Source organism: Scyliorhinus canicula, chromosome 13 (assembly GCF_902713615.1).
Source record: "Scyliorhinus canicula chromosome 13, sScyCan1.1, whole genome shotgun sequence".
NCBI lineage: Eukaryota > Metazoa > Chordata > Chondrichthyes > Carcharhiniformes > Scyliorhinidae > Scyliorhinus > Scyliorhinus canicula.
In genome coordinates, this window is record NC_052158.1 from 162,532,424 (window position 1) to 162,551,854 (window position 19,431).

A 19,431-nucleotide genomic window follows, 5' to 3' on the forward strand; every position below is an offset into this window, starting at 1 on the left:
CCGCCCAGCGACCCGACACGGAGAGACCCCACCCAGCAACCCGACCCGGAGAGGCTCCGCCCAGCGACCCGACCCGGAGAGGCCCCGCCCAGCAACCCGACCCGGAGAGACCCCGCCCAGCAACCCAACCCGGAGAGGCCCCGCCCAGCGACCCGGAGAGACCCCGCCCAGCGACCCGGAGAGGCCCCGCCCAGCGACCCGGAGAGGCCCAGCGACCCGGAGAGGCCCCGCCCAGCAACCCGACCCGGAAAGGCCCCGCCCAGCAACCTGACCCGGAGAGGCCCCGCCCAGCAACCCGACCCGGAGAGGCCCCGCCCAGCAACCCGACCCGGAGAGGCCCCGCCCAGCAACCCGACCCGGAGAGGCCACGCCCATCGACTCGGAGAGGCCCCGCCCAGCGACCCGACCCGGAGAGGCCCCGCCCAGTGACCCGACCCGGAGAGGCCCCGCCCAGTGACCCGACCCGGAGAGACCCTGCCCAGCAACCCGGCCCGGAGAGGCCCCGCCCAGCGACCCGACCTACCTGGAGATGGAAGAAAGAAACATCCATGTGGAGGCCCGACTGGGCCCACTTCAAGACCCGACCCCAGGAGTGCTCAGGGAGGCAACAGACCACGGGACTCAGCCAAACCTGCCTCAGGAAGCCCCTGCCCACGACCCAGGACCCCCGAAATGGCTGAGATCCTGCACGAGGATCCGAACACGCTGCAAGGTATTCCCGTGCCTGTAGAATGGCGGGACCCCACCAGATTGCAAACCTGCCCCCCTAACAACCCCTCTACCTCAACCACCGCCCGGGACCCCGCCAGATTGCAAACCTGCCCCCCTAGCAACCCCTCTACCTCAACCAGCACCCGGGACCCCGCCAGATTCGACCCTGGAAACCTAAGCAGCGCCCTGGTCTCCGCCAGCGCCCTGGACCCCGCCAGATGCAACCACCTACCTTCCACAAGGGTTGACATCTCCCATCGGATCCCAGGACAATCCAGCAGCAGCCGCCAACTGAGGAAGCGAGGGAAATGCAGCGGTCTGCAGGTTAGACTGAAGCAACGCGGTTTCAAGTCCCCTCTCCCCAGCATACTCCTGGCAAACGTCCAAGCGATCGAAAACAAGCTGGATGAACTTAACGCCAGACTTACCTCTGAGGGAAGTAAGAGACTGCTGTGTGCTCTGTTTCACAGAGACATGGCTCACCCCGCCTCACCGGACTGTGCCATACAACCTGAAGGCTTCTCTATTCACCGGGCCGACCGCACGGCATCTTCAGGCAAAGCGAAGGGTGGAGGGGTTTGCCTCCTCATCAACTCCTCCTGGTGCTTGGATGTGGTGACCCAGGCGACCTACTGCTCCCCAGACCTGGAATACTTGACCGTAAAGTGCCGCCCATACTATCTTCCACGTGAGTTCACTTCAGCCATTATCACAGCCGTCTACATCCCACCCCAGGCAGAAGTGAGGAAGGCGCTGGATGAACTGTACACAGTCATAAACAACTATGAAACAGAACACCCGGAGGCCTTGTTCATTGTGGCCGGAGACTTCAACAAAGCCAACCTCAAGAGTGTACTGCCAAAATTCCACCAGCACATCTCCTGTACCACCCAGGGCGACAATATTCTTGACCACTGTTACTCAAAAATAGAGGGCACCTACTGTTCCATCCCCCAACCGCAAGAGCCTGCGCAGACCAGCTGGCAGAGGTGTTTGTGGACATCTTGAACCTGTCCCTACTCCACTCCGCGGTCCCCACCTGCTTAAAGAAGACCACCATCATACCGGTACCAAAGAAGAACCAGGCAATGTGCCTCAATGACTACCGTCCGGTGGCCCTGACTTCAGTCGTGATGAAGTGCTTTGAGAGGCTGATCATGAAGCGCATCACCTCCATACTCCCGGAACGCCTTGCATACTGCCGCAACCGGTCCACAGCAGACGCCATCTTCCGGCCCTACACTCATCCCTGGAGCACCTCGACAACAATTATTCCTATATCACACTCCTATTTATTGACTACAGCTCCGTCTTCAACACCATAATCCCAGCCAAGCTCATATCAAAACTCCAAAACCTAGGACTTGGCTCCTTGCTCTGCAACTGGGTCCTCGATTTTCTGACCCACAGACCACAATCAGTAAGAATAAACAACAACACCTCCTCCACGATAGTCCTCAATACCGGTGCCCCGCAAGGCTGCGTACTTAGCCCCCTACTCTACTCCCTGTACACACATGACTGCGTGGCAAAACTTGGTTCCAACTCCACCTACAAATTTGCTGACGATACGACCATAGTGGGCCGGATATCGAATAACAATGAGTCCGAATACAGGAGGGAGATAGAGAACCTAGTGGAGTGGTGTAACGACAACAATCTCTCCCTCAATGCCAGCAAAACTAAAGAGCTGGTCATTGACTTCCGGAAGCAAAGTACTGTACACACCCCTGTCAGCATCAACGGGGCCGAGGTGGAGATGGTTAACAGTTTCAAATTCCGAGGGGTGCACATCTCCAAAAATCTGTCCTGGTCCACCCACGTCGACGCTGTCACCAAGAAAGCACAACAGCGCCTATACTTCCTCAGGAAACTAAGGAAATTCAACATGCCACATTAACCCTTCCCAACTTTTACAGATGCACTATAGAAAGCATCCAATCGGGCTGCATCACAGCCTGGTATGGCAACTGCTCGGCCCAGGACCGCAAGAAACTTCAGAGAGTCGTGAATACCGCCCAATCCATCACACAAACCTGCCTCCCATCCATTGACTCCGTCTACACCTCCCGCTGCCGGGGGAAAGCGGGCAGCATAATCAAGGATCCCTCCCACCCGGCTTACTCACTCTTCCAACTTCTTCCATCGGGCAGGAGATACAGAAGTCTGAGAACACGTATGAACAGATTCAAAACCAGCTTCTTCCCCGCTGTCACCAGACTCCTAAATGCCCCTCTTATGGACAGACCTCATTAACACTACACCCTGTATGCTTCATCCGATGCTGGTGCTTATATAGTTACATTGTGTACCTTATGTTGCCCTATTATGTATTTTCTTTTATTCCCTTTTCTTCCCATGTACTTAATGATCTGTTGAGTTGCTCGCACCTCAGTACACGTGACAATAAAGAAACCCAAATCTAAATCCAAATCCAAATGTTCCCCTACTGAAACCTCGACCACCTGTCCAGGCTCATTCCCCAATTCCAGGTCCAGTCCCGCCCCTTCCCCAGTTGGACTATCTACATATTGCACCAAGAAGGCTTCCTGGATACACCTTACAAACTCTGCCCCATCCAAACCCCCAGCACTAGGTGAGTCCCAGTCAATATAGGAGAAATTAAAATTCCCGACCAGAACAACCCTGTTACTTTTGCTATGTTCTGGCTATGTTACTGGACTAGCTTCAAACTGCATTGAGAGATGTGTGTTTAAATCACCCCACTGTAGCTGGCAAATGGAAATTTTAAAAGTCTGAAATAAAAAGCTCGGGTTACTAATGGCGACCAGGTCTCCGCGTGACTCAGCAACCTGTGTTTTCACCGCACTCGGCAATGTACCAACTGCAGAGCAGTTGGGGTGGACAATGAATTCTGGCCTTTCCAGCAACACTTACATCCGTCGGATGAATAGAAAAAAAAATCACAGATACACCCTCACTGGCAAAGAGCAACCAAACCTGGGAAATTCTCAGAGTGGAAATACCTGGTCATGGAACGTTCAGGGAAAGTGAATTCTCCATAATAGACTTTGTCGATGTAATTCAGGGGGACCCTCCGGCAGTACTGGTATGTCAGCACCATGAAATCATACTTGCAGATGAGCAGACTTTTCTCACAGATCAACACAATGCGTTCCTTCTCATTGTTCCAATGATCGACCCTGTAACAGGAAGAAGTTCTGCCATTAGCACTGGAGCGAGAACACATGTAAACCAGACCCCCGAGACGGTGATGGGGGGGGGGGGGGGGGTTAGGGTTTGGGTTAGGGTTGGTGGGGGGGGGGGGGGGGGGGGGGGGGGGGGGGTCCGATTCACCAGCTTCTCAAAACTAAAATACTGCAGCTTCTGCAATTCTGAAATAAACCCAGATAATCTTGGGAATCCTCAGCACGTCGGGCAGCCTCCAGGGAGAGAGAGAAACGACTTTCAGATTGACGATGTTGATCGGAGCTTGAGAGAGGTAGCGATGTAACAGGATTGAAGCAAAAATTGTAGAATTATTATTTATCTGGCACCCTTATTGTAATGAAACGTGTCACAGTGATATTAACGCAACTAAATTAAAACTTGAGAAAAGTGGGAGATTTAGACGTTAAGTGGGAAAGATAGAAAATCCCCAGCCGATGGGGACGGGGGGGATGGGGAATCCCGCTGCCGATGGGGAATCCCGCTGCCGATGGGGAATCCCGCTGCCGGTGGGGCCGGGGGGATGGGGAATCCCGCTGCCGATGGGGAATCCCGCTGCTGGTGGGGAATCCCGCTGCCGGTGGGGAATCCCGCTGCCGGTGGGGAATCCCGCTGCCGGAGGGGAATCCCGCTGCCGATGGGGAATCCCGCTGCCGATGGGGCCGGGGGGATGGGGAATCCCGCTGCCGGTGGGGAATCCCGCTGCCGATGGGGAATCCCGCTGCCGGTGGGGCCGGGGGATGGGGAATCCCGCTGCCGGTGGGGAATCCCGCTGCCGGTGGGGAATCCCGCTGCCGGTGGGGCCGGGGGGATGGGGAACCCCACTGCCGGTGGGGAATCCCGCTGCCGGTGGGGAATCCCGCTGCTGGTGGGGATGGGGAATCCCGCTGCCGGTGGGGACGGGGGGATGGGGAATCCCACTGCCAGTGGGGAATCCCGCTGCCGGTGGGGAATCCCGCTGCCGGTGGGGAATCCCGCTGCCGGTGGGGACGGGGGAATGGGGAATCCCACTGCCGGTGGGGCCGGGGGATGGGGAATCCCGCTGCCGGGGGGGAATCCCGCTGCCGGTGGGGACGGGGGGATGGGGAATCCCGCTGCCGGGGGGGAATCCCGCTGCCGATGGGGAATCCCGCTGCCGGTGGGACGGGGGGATGGGGAATCCCGCTGCCGGTGGGGAATCCCGCTGCCGGGGGGGAATCCCGCTGCCCGATGGGGAATCCCGCTGCCGGGGGGGAATCCCGCTGCCGATGGGGAATCCCGCTGCCGGTGGGGCCGGGGGGATGGGGAATCCCGCTGCCGGTGGGGACGGGGGGATGGGGAATCCCGCTGCCGGTGGGGAATCCCGCTGCCGGTGGGGACGGGGGGATGGGGAATCCCGCTGCCGGTGGGGAATCCCGCTGCCGGTGGGGAATCCCGCTGCCGATGGGGCCGGGGGGATGGGGAATCCCGCTGCCGGTGGGGAATCCCGCTGCCGGTGGGGCCGGGGGGATGGGGAATTCCGCCCAAGGGGTTTAGAGCAATAATCCTTGAGGTTGGGGCCCAGGCAGATGGAGGCAGAGCTGCCAATGCTGCAGTGATTCAATCAGGAATGCTGGAGAGAGTAGAAGTGGAGGCGCGCACGGACCTCGGAGGGTGGTGGGGTTGGAGATTCCAGAGACTGGGAGGGGTTTGAAACAAGGAAGACCCAGAGGGATGATCTGTGATTGGACAGTAATAGAGTCACAGGGTCATTGCAGAAGGAGGCTGTTCAGCCTATAGAATCCATGTTGGCTCTTTGGATGTCCAATTGGTCCCATCCTTCCGCCCTACCCCTGGAGCCTGTTACCAGGATGCGCATTTTGAAGATGAAAATCTTTCTCTGGCAGGATTTTCAAAAATAACTGCGACCCTCCACAGACATACACACAATCTCGCATTCCACAAAGTGGGATGAAGATAGACACTCAACCCCAGAGAAACATGAAAGACTCCATTCCTTATCAATTCACACCATCCTGAGGCTTTCCCAGTGTTTCTGAGATGAGACATCAAACTGCAATAATAATAATCATAATAACAATAATCGCTTATTGTCACTAATAGGCTTCAATGAAGTTACTGTGAAAAGCCCCTAGTCACCACATTCCGGCGCCTGTTCGGGGAGGCTGGTACGGGAATTGAACCGTGCTGCTGCCTTGTTCTGTATTACAAGCCAGCTGTTTAGCCCACTGTGCTAAACCAGCCCCTTGTTCTGAAACAATAACTGCAGCAGAGATGAACCAATTTCTTTGAAATATTCAACCAGTGAGATACTTCAAGGCCTCCTCACCAACCACGAGGAGGAGAACAAATGACCAATGTTGTATTAAACACAGGCTGATTGGAGCTATGTGCCCTCTTTGAAGTTCTGTGCCTGGTTTGCAAAGTGACCATGCTGAGAAGATCTGATCAAAAACTGTCGGTATTCACTCCATGCAATTACACCTCGGTGGGCAGCTGAACAAAATAACTGCAACGTTGCAACATTGAATGTAGACCAGCCAAGGAACTGCTGACAAAATATTCCTTTGTTTCATTGGGTGCGATTTACTGGCTCATCTCGGCCAATGCGCTGACGCAACGAGGCCGTGAATCTCGCGACATTCATCCGAACCTTGCAAGACGTCACGCCCGGGAACTAACGGCCCCCCTGGCTTTCCCTCTAGCACCTTGACAGTACCACCCTGGCACCCTAGCCCTGCCACAGTGCCCAGACTGGCAGGGTGGCACTGCCATGGGTATGACAGGGTGGATGAGGGAGTATGAATGGTGTGAGGGCGTGGGATGGGGGGGGGGGATGAATGGTGGGTATGAAGGGTCCCCATAAAGATTGGTTTAAGGGTGGGGGTCCTAAAGGTGGTGAGACCTGAAAAGGGGCGGGCCCTCAGCGACCTCACAGTGGGGTGCCCTCACTGCGGCAGGCGGGGGGGGGGGGGTCATGCCCATGGGCGAGGGGTGTGGGGGAGCCTCAGGGTCACTAAGAGATCAGGGCACCCTTTTAAAATGGCAGCCGGTTCTTTGAAGACCTGGTCTCACTGACGGGTTTAGCTCCCCAGTGTTGAATGGGTTTCTGAGGGCGGGATTCTCCGGTGTACCAGCCACGTTTCCCAGCATGGCCCACCCCCGCCGGCCAATGGGGGTTTCCCATTCTGGCCACCCGGTCCTGTCAGGAAACCCGGGAGCGTGTAGCCGGCAGACTGGAAGTGCCCGCCGATGGGGAATACCGCTGTAAGTGTGGCCTGAACCAGGCAGAAACTCCCTAAGACCCAAAAAGGTGACCAAATGTGGTTAGATAGCGGGCGTGGATCTCACTCAAATAGCCTGCGGGAAACACCCTGCCAAAATCACCCAAAACATGCCTTAGAAATGTTTTGGTTGAATCGCGCCCAGCTGGAAACATCCTATGAGCCTGTCCTCTGCCCCCCCCCCCCCCCCCCCCCCCCCCCCGCCTGCCGCAGTGTGCCAGGCGTAATGGTCTGTGTGGGAACTCATCAAATGAATGTGACATAGGAATTCTGGTCGCATTCTACCAAGTCTTTTATTTAAAAAAATAGTTTCAATGAACATATCTCCTTTGTTTAACCTCAGGAAACCTGGCTGGATAATCCTTTACAACATCGAAGTGTAAATACTGGAACAGAATCAGCGAAGCGTATCCTCTCTCAATTCTCTAAAGACCCTGTTATGTTGAAACTTGGGGTAGAATTTTGTGAATGGCACGAATCACCCGTCACAGAGTCACCAGGCAACACCCACCCGCTGACACTCAAAATCCCTCGGACATTTAATGCTCATTAAATATTGATTGGCGGTGTGCATGACGTCCGTCCACCCTTCGAGGGAAGTCCCACCCCTGAGAGCTTTGGCCGACAGCTCTCCATCCCGGTCATTGCCAGCCACACAGACCCCAGAGTCCCAACATAAGTCAATCACCAATAATTTGTGTATTCCTGAGATCTTCAACCCTTGACTACTCCACTGAGTTACAGACACCAGATTTATAAATAAAACATTAACAAATGTTTATTCATAACAAGAGGAAAAGATGAATACTTAAAGAAATAACACAGCAATGATCTACCAATCTATTTATTCCCAAAACCCCGTCCCACCCAGACACACACAAGACAGACACAAGGTAAGGGTTGAAGAGGATTGGGAAGAAATTAGCTTTAAATTGAGAAGTGTGAGGTAGTTTTCATTGTAGTGGTTGTGCTGTCTGGGAATAGATTTTCAGGTCAGCGCAGTTCAGTGTTACCAGATGGAGTTAGGTACAGGATGTTCAGATCAGCGCAATTCTGCTCTTCTACCATCAGATGATGCTTTCACCTCGCTGTCAGGTTCCTGGTCTTTAACTGTGGAATTCACTGGCTTTCACTTGCCTAATTTCTGTGCAGAACTCTAGTGGTTTTATCAGGAATGCTGGATGCTCTCACCTTAAACTTCAATCTTGAGCTCTTTCCAGACCCTGAGACAAGGAGTTAAAAGATTACCAACCTGTAGAAAACAGCTGGCGCTTTCACATCTCTTTTCAAGAGATCTCTTTCCAAGTTCTGATGCCTGTCTGCCCTTTACAACAAGGACGCCTCTGCAGATTTAAATCTAATGCCTCTTAAAATCATCTGGCAAAGAGAGAATGAGAGAGAGTCTTCAAGCTCCTTACTAGCTGGCTTCCTTCACAGAATTGAACACAAAATAGAACTCTCCAGAAGACCCAGCTTCTTCCTGAAAGATCCTGAATGGCTCCATCAATCACAGGCAACAATAGGAGACGGCGGAGAACTCTACGTTCATACGTTCAAAAGTTCATAAGATATAGGAGTAGAATTCGGCCATTCGGCCCATCAGCTCTCCCCTGCCATTTCCTCATGGCTGCTATGTTCCTCATCTGCTACCTACAATGCTACAGACCAAGAGCTGGATTGCAAAATCATCCAGAACATCTCCTCCCGAGAACACATGACCTCGGAGCCGGAGTCGGCAATTTAGCCTCCCGAGCCTAAACACCCTCAATGTGATCATGGCTGATCCCATCCTGTCCTCAACTCCATCGTCCTGCCCGTTCTCCATAACCTTTCAACCCATTACCAATTAAAAATCTGTCTAACTCCTCCTAAAATTTACTCCCTGCCCCAGCATCCACTGCACTCTGGGGTAGCGAATTCCACAGATTCACAACCCTTTGGGAGAAGTCGTTTCTCCTCATCTCTGTTTTAAACTTGCTATCCCTTATTATAAGATTATGACCTCTCGTTTTAGAATGTCCACAAGAGCAAGCATCAGCTCCACGCCTACTTTAACCGGGCCTTTTAGCATCTTGTACACCTCAATTTGATCTCCCCTCATTCTTCTAAACTCTGCAGAATGTACAGGCCTAAATTGTTCAATCTCTCCTCATACGACAAACCCCTCGTCTCTGGAATCAATCTAGTGAACCTCCTCTGAACTGGCTCCAATGCCACGATATGATTGACTGCTTGCCAAGTCATCACATTGAAATCACCGGTTCTGCCACACAACCTAAAGGGGACACCTTGGCCTGGTCCATCAGGACAGGAGTGTTCCAGTCCTGCCTAAAATCTGTAGTTTAACAGAAATCCCAAATAGCGCAGTAGAACAAAGAGCAAAGAAACGCCTGCGCCGACCATGCTGCCCGTCTAAACTAAAACCTTCTACACTTCCGGGGTCCGTATCCCTCTATTCCCATCCTATTCCTGTATTTGTCAAGATGCCCCTTAAATGTCACTATCGTCCCTGCTTCCACCACCTCCTCCGGCAGCGAATTCCAGGCACTTACTACCCTCTGTGTAAAAAAACTTGCCTCGAACATCTCCTCTATACCTTGCCCCTCGCACCTTAAACCTATGCCTCCTAGTAATTGATCCCTCTACCCTGGGAAAACACCTCTCACTATCCACTCTGTCTATGCCCATCATAATTTTGTAGACCTCTATCAGGTCGCCCCTCAATCTCCGTCGTTCCAGTGAGAAAAAACAGTTTATTCAACCGCTCCTCATAGTTAATGCCCTCCATACCAGGCAACATCCTGGCAAATCTCTTCTGCACCCTCTCTAAAGCCTCCACATCCTTCTGGTGGTGTGGCGACCAGAATTGAACACTATACTCCAAGTGTGGCCTAACTAAGGTTCTATACAGCTGTAACATGACTTGTCAATTTTTATACTCAATGCCCCGGCCAATGAAGGCAAGCATGCCGTATGCCTTCTTGACTACCTTCTCCACCTGTGTTGCCCCTTTCAGTGACCTGTGGACCTGTACACCTAGATCTCTCTGACTGTCAATACGTTTGAGGGTTCTACCATTCACTGTATATTCCCTACCTGCATTAGACCTTCCAAAATGCATTACCTCACATTTGTCCGGATTCAACTCCATCTGCCATCTCTCTGCCCAAGTCTCCAAACGATTTAAATCCTGCTGTATCCTCTGACAGTCCTCATCGCTATCCGCAATTCCACCAACCTTTGTGTCGTCTGCAAACTTACTAATCAGACCAGTTACATTTTCCTCCAAATCATTTGTATATACTCCGAACAGCAAAGCTCTCAGCACTGGCACTGAGAGGGCAGCACGGTAACATAGTGGTTAGCACTGTGGCTTCACAGCGCCAGGGTCCCAGGTTCGATTCCCCGCTGGGCCACTGTCTGTGCGGAGTCTGCACGTTCTCCCCATGTCTGCGTGGGTTTCCTCCGGGTGCTCCGGTTTCCTCCCACAGTCCAAAGATATGCAGGTTAGGTAGAGTGGCCATGATAAATTGCCCTTAGTGACCGAAAAAGGTTGGGAGGGGTTATTGGGTTATGGGGGTAGGGTGGAAGTGTGGGCTTAAATGGGTCGGTGCAGACTCGATGGGCCGAATGGCCTCCTTCTGCACTGTATGTTCTATGTTGTTCTTTGTTCACTGATCCCTGCGGAACACCACAAGTCACAGCCCTCCAATCAGAAAAGCACCCTTCCATTGCTACTCTCTGCCTTCTATGATCTAGCCAGTTCTGTATCCACCTTGCCAGCTCACCCCTGATCCCGTGTGAACTTCACCTTTTGTAGCAGTCTACCATGAGAGACCTTGTCAAAGGCCTTACTGAACTCCATATAGACAACATCCACTGCCCTACCTGCATCAATCATCTTTGTGACCTCCTCGAGAAACTCAATCAAGTTAGTGAGACACAACCTCCCCTTCACAAAACCATGCTGCCTCTCACTAATACATCCATTTGCTTCCAAATGGGAGTAGATCCTGTCTCGAAGAATTCTCTCCAGTAATTTCCCTATCACTGACGTAAGGCTCACTGGCCTGTAGTTCCCTGGATTATCCTTGCTACCCTTCTTAAACAAAGGAACAACATTGGCTATTCTCCAGTCCTCCGGGACATCACCTGGAGACAGTGAGGATCCAAAGATTTCTGTCAAGGCCTCAGCAATTTCTTCTCTAGCCTCCTTCAGTATTCTGGGGTAGACCCCATCAGGCCCTGGGGATTAATCCACCTTAATATTTTTCAAGACGCTCAACACCTCGTCTTTTTGGATCTCAATGTGACCCAGGCTATCTACACACCCTTCGCCAGACTCAACATCCACCAATTCCTTCTCTTTGGTGAATACTGATGCAAAGTATTCATTTAGTACCTCGCCCATTTCCTCTGGCTCCACACATAGATTCTCTTGTCCATCCTTCAGTGGGCCAACCCTTTCCCTGGCTATCCTCTTGCTTTTTATGTACGTGTAAAAAGCCTTGGGATTTTCCTTAACCCTATTTGCCAATTACTTTTCATGATCCCTTTTAGCCCTCCTGACTCCTTGCTTAAATTCCTTCCTACTTTCCTTATATTCCACACAGGCTTTGTCTGTTCCCAGCCTTCTAGCCCTGACAAATGCCTCCTTTTCTTTTTGACAAGACCTACAATATCTCTCGTTATCCAAGGTTCACGAAATTTGCCATATTTATCCTTCTTCCTCACAGGAACATGCCGGTCCTGAATTCTTTTCAACTGATATTTCAAAGCCTCCCATATGTCAGATGCTGATTTACCCTCAAACATCCGCCCCCAATCTAGGTTCTTCAGTTCCTGTTTAATATTATTATAATTAGCCTTCCCCCAATCTAGTACATTCACCCTGGGACCACTCTTATCCTTGTCCACCAGCACTTTAAAACTTACTGAATTGTGGTCACTGTTCCCGAAATGCTCCCCGACTGAAACGTCTACTACCTGGCCGGGCTCATTCCACAATACCAGGTCCAGTACAGCCCCTTCCCTAGTTAAGAACAAAGAACAAAGAAAATTACAGCACAGGAACAGGCCCTTCGGCCCTCCCAGCCTGCGCCGATCCAGATCTTTTATCTAAACCTGTTGCCTATTTTCCAAGGATCTACTTCCCTCTGTTCCCCGCCCGTTCATATATCTGTCCAGATGCATCTTAAATGTTGCTATCGTGCCCGCCTCTCCCACCTCCGCTGGCAAAGCGTTCCAGGCACCCACCACCCTCTGCGTAAAAAACGTTCCACGCACATCTCCCTTAAACTTTCCCCCTCTCACCTTGAAATCGTGACCCCTTGTAATTGACACCCCCACTCTTGGAAAAAGCTTGTTGCTATCCACCCTGTCCATACCTCTCAATTTTATAGGCCCCAATCACGTCTCCGCTCAACCTCTGTCTTTCCAACGAAAACAATCCTAATCTACCCAACATTTCTTCATAGCTAGCACCCTCCATACCAGGCAACATCCTGGTGAACCTCCTCTGCACCCTCTCTAAAGCATCCACATCCTTCTGGCAATGTGGCGACCAGAACTGCACGCAGTATTCCAAATGTGGCCTAACCAAAGTCCTATACAACTGTAATGTGACCTGCCAACTCTTGTACTCAATATCCCGTCCAATGAAGGCAAGCATGCAGTATGCCTTCTTGACCACTCTATCAACCTGCACAGCCACCTTCAGGGTACAATGGACCTGAACTCCCAGATCTCTCTGCACATCAATTTTCCCCAGGTCTCTTCCATTGACCGTATCGTCCGCTCTTGAATTAGATCTTCCAAAATGCATCACCTCGCATTTGCCTGGATTGAACTCCATCTGCCATTTCTCTGCCCAACTCTCCAATCTATCTATATTTTGCTGTATTCTCTGACAGTCCGCCTCGCTATCTGCAACTCCACCAATCTTAGCATCATCTGCAAACTTGCTAATCAGACCACCTATACCTTCGTCCAGATCATTTATGTATATCACAAACAACAGTGGTCCGAGCACGGATCCCTGTGGAACACCACTCGTCACCTTTCTCCATTTTGAGACACTCCCTTCCACCACTACTCTCTGTCTCCTGTTGCCCAGCCAGTTCTTTATCCATCTAGCTAGTACACCCTGTACCCTATACGACTTCACTTTTTCCATCAACCTGCCACGGGAAACTTTATCAAATGCTTTACTGAAGTCCATGTATATGACATCTACAGCCCTTCCCTCATCAATTAACTTTGTCACTTCCTCAAAGAATTCTATTAGGTTTGTAAGACATGACCTTCCCTGCACAAAACCATGCTGCCTATCACTGATAAGTCTATTTTCTTCCAAATGTGAATAGATCCTGTCCCTCAGTATCTTCTCCAGCAGCTTCCCTACCACTGACGTCAAGCTCACAGGTCTATAATTCCCTGGATTATCCCTGCTACCCTTCTTAAACAAAGGGACAACATTGGCAATTCTCCAGTCCTCTGGGACCTCACCCGTGCTCAAGGATGCTGCAAAGATATCTGCTAAGGCCCCAGCTATTTCATCCCTCACTTCCCTCAGTAACCTGGGATAGATCCCATCCGGACCTGGGGACTTGTCCACCTTAATGCCTTTTAGAATACCCAAAACCTCCCCCTTCCTTATGCCGACATGACCTAGAGTATTTAAACATCCATTCCTCACCTCAACATCCATCATGTCCCTCTCCTTTGTGAATACCGATGCAAAGTACTCATTACGAATCTCACTCATTTCCTTTGACTACACGCATAAATTCCCTCTTTTGTCTGTGAGTGGGTCAATCCTTTCTCTAGTTACCCTCTTGCTCCTTATATACGAATAAAAGGCTTTGGGATTTTCCTTAACCTTGTTAGCCAACGATATTTCATGACCCCTTTTAGCCCTCTTTATTGCGCGTTTGAGATTTGTCCTACTTTCCCGATATTCCTCCAAAGCTTCATCAGTTTTGAGTCGCCTCGATCCTATGTATGCTTCCTTTTTCATCTTAGCTAGTCTCACAATTTCACCCATCATCCATGGTTCCCTAATCTTGCCATTTCTATCCCTCATTTTCACAGGAACATGTCTGTCCTGCACTCTAATCAACCTTTCCTTAAAAGACTCCCACATTTCAAATGTGGATTTACCCTTAAACAGCTGCTTCCAATCCACATTCCCTAGCTCCTGCCGAATTTTGTTATACTTGGCCTTTCCCCAATTTAGCACTCTTCCTTTCGGACCACTCTTGTCCTTGTCCATGAGTATTCTAAAACTTACGGAATTGTGATCGCTATTCCCAAAGTAATCACCGACTGAAACATCAACCACCTGGCCGGGATCATTCCCCAATACCAGGTCCAGTATGGCCCCTTCCCAAGTTGGACTATTTACATACTGCTCTAAAAAACTCTCCTGGATGCTCCTTACAAACTCTGCTCCATCTATGCCTCCAACACTACACGAATCCCATTCAATGTTGGGGAAGTTAAAGTCTCCCATCACGACCACCCTATTGCTCCTACATTGTTCTATAATCTGTCTACATATTTGTACCTCTACTTCACGCTCGCTTTTCGGAGGCCTGTAGTAAAGTCCCAACAATGTTACTGCACCCTTCCTATTTCTTAGCTCTATCCATATTGCCTCAGTGCTTGAATCCTCCATCGTGCCCTCCTTAATCACAGCTGCGATATCATCTCTGACCAGTAATGCAACTCCTCCACCCCTTCTACCTCCCTCTCTATCCCTCCTGAAGCATCTATACTCTGGGATATTTAGTTGCCGGTCTTGCCCATCCCTCAACCAAGTGTCAGTAATACCAATAACATCATATTCCCAGGTACTGATCCAAGCCCTAAGTTCATCTGCCTTACCTGAAAAAATGAAATCGCTTATTGTCACGAGTAGGCTTCAATGAAGTTACGGTGAAAAGCCCCTAGTCGCCACATTCCGGCGCCTGTCCTGGGAGGCTGGTACGGGAATCGAACCGTGCTGCTGGCCTGCTTGGTCTGCTTTAAAAGCCACGATTTAGCCCAGTGAGCTAAACCAGCCCCTGGTTTAGCTCACTGGGCTAAAGCACTGGCTTTTACCTAAACCTACTACACTTCTCGCATTAAAACAAATGCACCTCAGACCACCTGTCCCTTTGCGATCATCATCTCTTCCCTGTCTACTCTTCCCCTTAGTCACAGTGAGTTTATTGTCTCGTACCTTACTGGCTTTAGTTGCTGCCTCTTTACTGACCTCTAACTTCCTAATCTGGTTCCCATCCCCCTGCCAATTAGTTTAAAACCTCCCCAACAGTGTTAGCAAAAGCACCCCCTCGGACATTGGTTCCAGTCCTGCCCAGGTGTAGACCATCCGATTTGGCAGAGAGGGTATGGTCAGTAAGGAATGTGCTGAGAGGGACTGTGAGGCCCAGAAGCCTGTGTCACTCCACTGCCATAAAACCTGCCATCTTTGTGCAGACTGTTGGAGGTTCTGGGTGATGCCTGTGGGGAGATTTATTGGAGATCTTACAGCCCTGCGGAAAGAAAGGGAGTGAGGTAGGGAGTGTAGCAGACCGCATCTACACGCCACTGTAAATGTGCCCTTGTTAGAGTGGGTGGGTGCGTTTCACTTAGTCCCAGAGAATGACAAGGATTTTGTGTCAGCAGGAAAAATATCCCCAATTCTCCAGAGTGAGGCAAGTCATAATGAAGCGGGATGACCCCCTTGGCGAGCACAGTCAAGTTCAAAGAGCTGGCAAAGGGTATCAAGGGAGACTACATGCCCATATCATATGGGGCTGGTTTAGCACAGTGGGCTTGTAATGCAGAACAAGACCAGCAGCACGGTTCAATTCCCATACCGGCCTCCCCAAACAGGCGCCGGAATGTGGCGACTGGGGGATTTTCACAGTAACTTCATTGAAGCCTTCTTGTGACAATAAGTGATTATTAATTTTATTATTAATACAGCACGCACCTAGAGTGTGATCTTATTTAAGGATTGGCTGTGGGAGCCGCCCTCAGTTTACCTGCTCTTTAGCTTCCAACCTAACTCCCTAAAATCACTTTTTAGGGGCTGTTTAGCACAGGGCTAAATCACTGGCTTTGAAATCAGACCAAGCAGGCCAGCAGCACGGTTCGATTCCCGTACCAGCCTCCCCGGACAGGCGCCGGAATGTGGCGACTAGGGGCTTTTCACAGTAACTTAATTTGAAGCCTACTCGTGACAATAAGCGATTTTCATTTTTCATTTGACCTGTTAATGAGGTCGATCTGCCCTCGGCAATGACCTGGAGGATCAATGATGGCAGCCCCACAGTGGTTTTAGGTAAGTTCAGGGAACAGAAAGTCCCTGGCGTTTTCCCTGACTGCACAGTAACCCGGTCTGGCTCAACAAGCTCCATCAGAGGCCAAACCAGTCCTACACATGAATGTCCCTGCCATCTGGCTATCCAAAAACATCGCAGAAATGTAGCAGGGCCTGGGGGTGTAAAGAGTTGGTCTTCCTCGGTCATAGCGAAACAAACAGACCCGGTGCTAAAGACGGAGTTAGCACAGACTTCCCAAACCAAAACTGCAGTGGAAGAAGTTGCAGAGTGTTATTATTTGAAAAATGAGTTGCTGCTGAGGAAGTGAAGGGCCCCTCACACACCTACAGACAAGGAATGGGCAATGATCGACCAGCTGATGCTGCTGCTGAGGCACCAAGGGGAAATATTGAGACTAGCCCATGAAGTCCTGATGGCTGGACATGTCGCTGTGTGGGAAACCGTATGAGCCAGAATTCTAACTGGCCTTATCTCCACAAAGATATGCTGAGGTTCTGCAAAACCTGCCACACCTGTCTGGTATTGGGGAACCCACAGCCTCAAATCAACCGCACACCTGTGATCCATACCTTTGGGGGAACTTTCAACAAGGTGTTAGTGGATTGTGTGGGACCCCTGCCAAAAACAAAAGGGGGCTACCAGTATATTTTACTGTTATGGATGTAGCTACCTAATTCCCGAGGCCATTCCCCAGAAATATATCTCTACCAAGGTAGTGATGGAGGGATTAACGTAATTCTTTACCCAACATCCGATGGGGCTCAGATTTCACCTCTGGAATATTCCTCCAAGTCTCACACGTAACCTGGGCGTGACCCAGCTAACGTCCGGACTGTACCACCCACAGCCACAAAGGGTTTTCCTATGGTACCATCTGACCCAAAAAAACAATGATCTGGGCCCCACACTGTCACCAGTCCCCCATGGCTGGGATAAAGGATGGGTTTCTCCTGTTCACAGACAGTAGCTCACCCAATCAGTCCATTGGGTCTACTCCTTCTGAATTAGTCTGCGGACACCAAGGGGAGGGGTCCCCTGAAACTAACCAAGAACATTTCAGAACAGAAGGAAAGAGCTTCCGTGTTAGGTATATCTTCGTCTTCCACGATCGGCTCACAGGAATAGGACTCAGGAACAGTAAGAGAGAACACTCCTAAGTGAGACACAGCCAGAGTGAGTGTGGGTATCAGGAGTTTCAAACAGAGTGAGAATTCAGTGCAGAGCAGAAAGAGGTACTTTTTCCTTTGTTTTCTACCTTTTTCATTCTTCAGAGAAGCGTCTTGCCGCATTTGAGGCTACAAAGGAAAGAGTCGATTGATAAGTCGTGGGTAAGGTCAGGTAATTATTTACTACTTTTATCGCTGAAAATACTTATGGTGCTTTATCTTTGTAAGGACAATATTCAGCAGTAAAGGTAAAATCGCCACAGTCCCAGGTGACCAAAGGCTGCTTTTCCCTTTGAGGGGGAGAGCTGACTGGTGATGATTTAACCTGAGGATCGCCACACCTCAGGCGAGGGGCAAAGTTGTCCGAGGACACGGGGTGGACCATTTAGGACAGAGATGAGAAGAAATTTCTCCACCCAGAGAGTTGCCAGACTGTGGAATTCGCTACCACAGGAAGTAGTTGAAGCCAAAACATTGTATATTTTCAAGAAGCAGTTAGATACAGCACTTAGGGTGATGGGGATCAAAGGACATGACCCCTGAGAGGTCATTCCCCTCAAGTGTGTCGAAAGCAGTAGATCAGAATAGCCACAGGGGATTCCTGCTCTGCTGCCAGTCTTCATACTCTGCCTGGTGGTCACCCATAAACCAAAAGACAAATGAGCAGAATCAGGCCACTCGGCCCATCGAGTCTGCTCCACCATTAAATCATAGCTGATATATTTCTCATCTCCATTGTCCTGCCTTTACATAGATATAGAATTTACAGTGCAGAAGGAGGCCATTCGGCCCATCGAGTCTACACCGGCTCTTGGAAAGAGCACCCTACCCCCTACCCAAGGTCAACACCTCCACCCTATCCCCATAACCCAGTAACCCCAACCAATACTAAGGGCAATTTTGGACACTGAGGGCAATTTATCATGGCCAATCCATCTAGCCCGCACATCTTTGGACTGTGGGAGGAAACCGGAGCACCCGGAGGAAACCCAAGCACACACGGGGAGAATGTACAGACTCCGCACAGACAGTGACCCAAACTGGAATCGAACCTGGGACCCTGGAGCTGTGAAGCGATTGTGCTATCCACAATGCTACCGTGCTGCCCTATAACCCCTTCTCCCCATAACCCCTGATCCCCTTATTGATCAAGAACCTATCTATCTCTGTCTTAAAGACACTCAGTGATTTGGCCTCCACAGCCTTCTGCGGCAAAGAGTTCCACAGACTCAACACCCTCTGGCTGAAGAAATTCCTCCCCATCCTCCTCAGACCCTTCTGAGATTGTGTTCCAGTATTTCCTACAAGTGGAAACATCATCTCCACGTCCACTTTATCCAGGTCTCGCAGTGTCTTGTAAGTTTCAATAAGACCCCCTCATCCTTCTAAACTCCAACGAGTACAGACCCAGGGTCCTCAACTGTTCCTCAGTTCAACAAGTTCTTCATTCCAGGGATCATTCTTGTGAACATCCTCTGGACCCTTTCCAAGTCCAGAACATCCTTCCTTAGATATGGGGCCCAAAACTGCTCACAATACTCCAAATGGGGTCTGACCAGAGCCTTATACAGCCTCAGAAGTACATCCCTGCTCTTATATTCTAGCCCTCTCGACCTGAATGCTAACATTGCATTTGCCTTCTTAACTGCCGACTGAACCTGCACGTTAACCTCAAGAGAGTCTCGAACTAGGACTCCCAAGTCCCTTTGTGCTTCTGATTTCCGAAGCCTTTTCCCATTTAGAAAATAGTCTATGCTTCCATTCTTACTA

At 50.7% G+C, this 19,431-nt stretch overlaps 1 protein-coding gene across 1 annotated transcript in view; it reads right to left on the reverse strand.

Annotated features, from left to right (window-relative positions):
• LOC119975683 (tumor protein p63-regulated gene 1-like protein) overlaps positions 1–19,431 on the reverse strand; it is a 146,325-nt gene that overhangs the window by 103,583 nt on the left and 23,311 nt on the right. Inside the window, exon 2 of the mRNA XM_038815465.1 lies at positions 3,699–3,875. Within this exon, the coding sequence (XP_038671393.1) occupies positions 3,699–3,875 (177 nt within the window). The remainder of the gene's footprint in view (positions 1–3,698; positions 3,876–19,431) is intronic.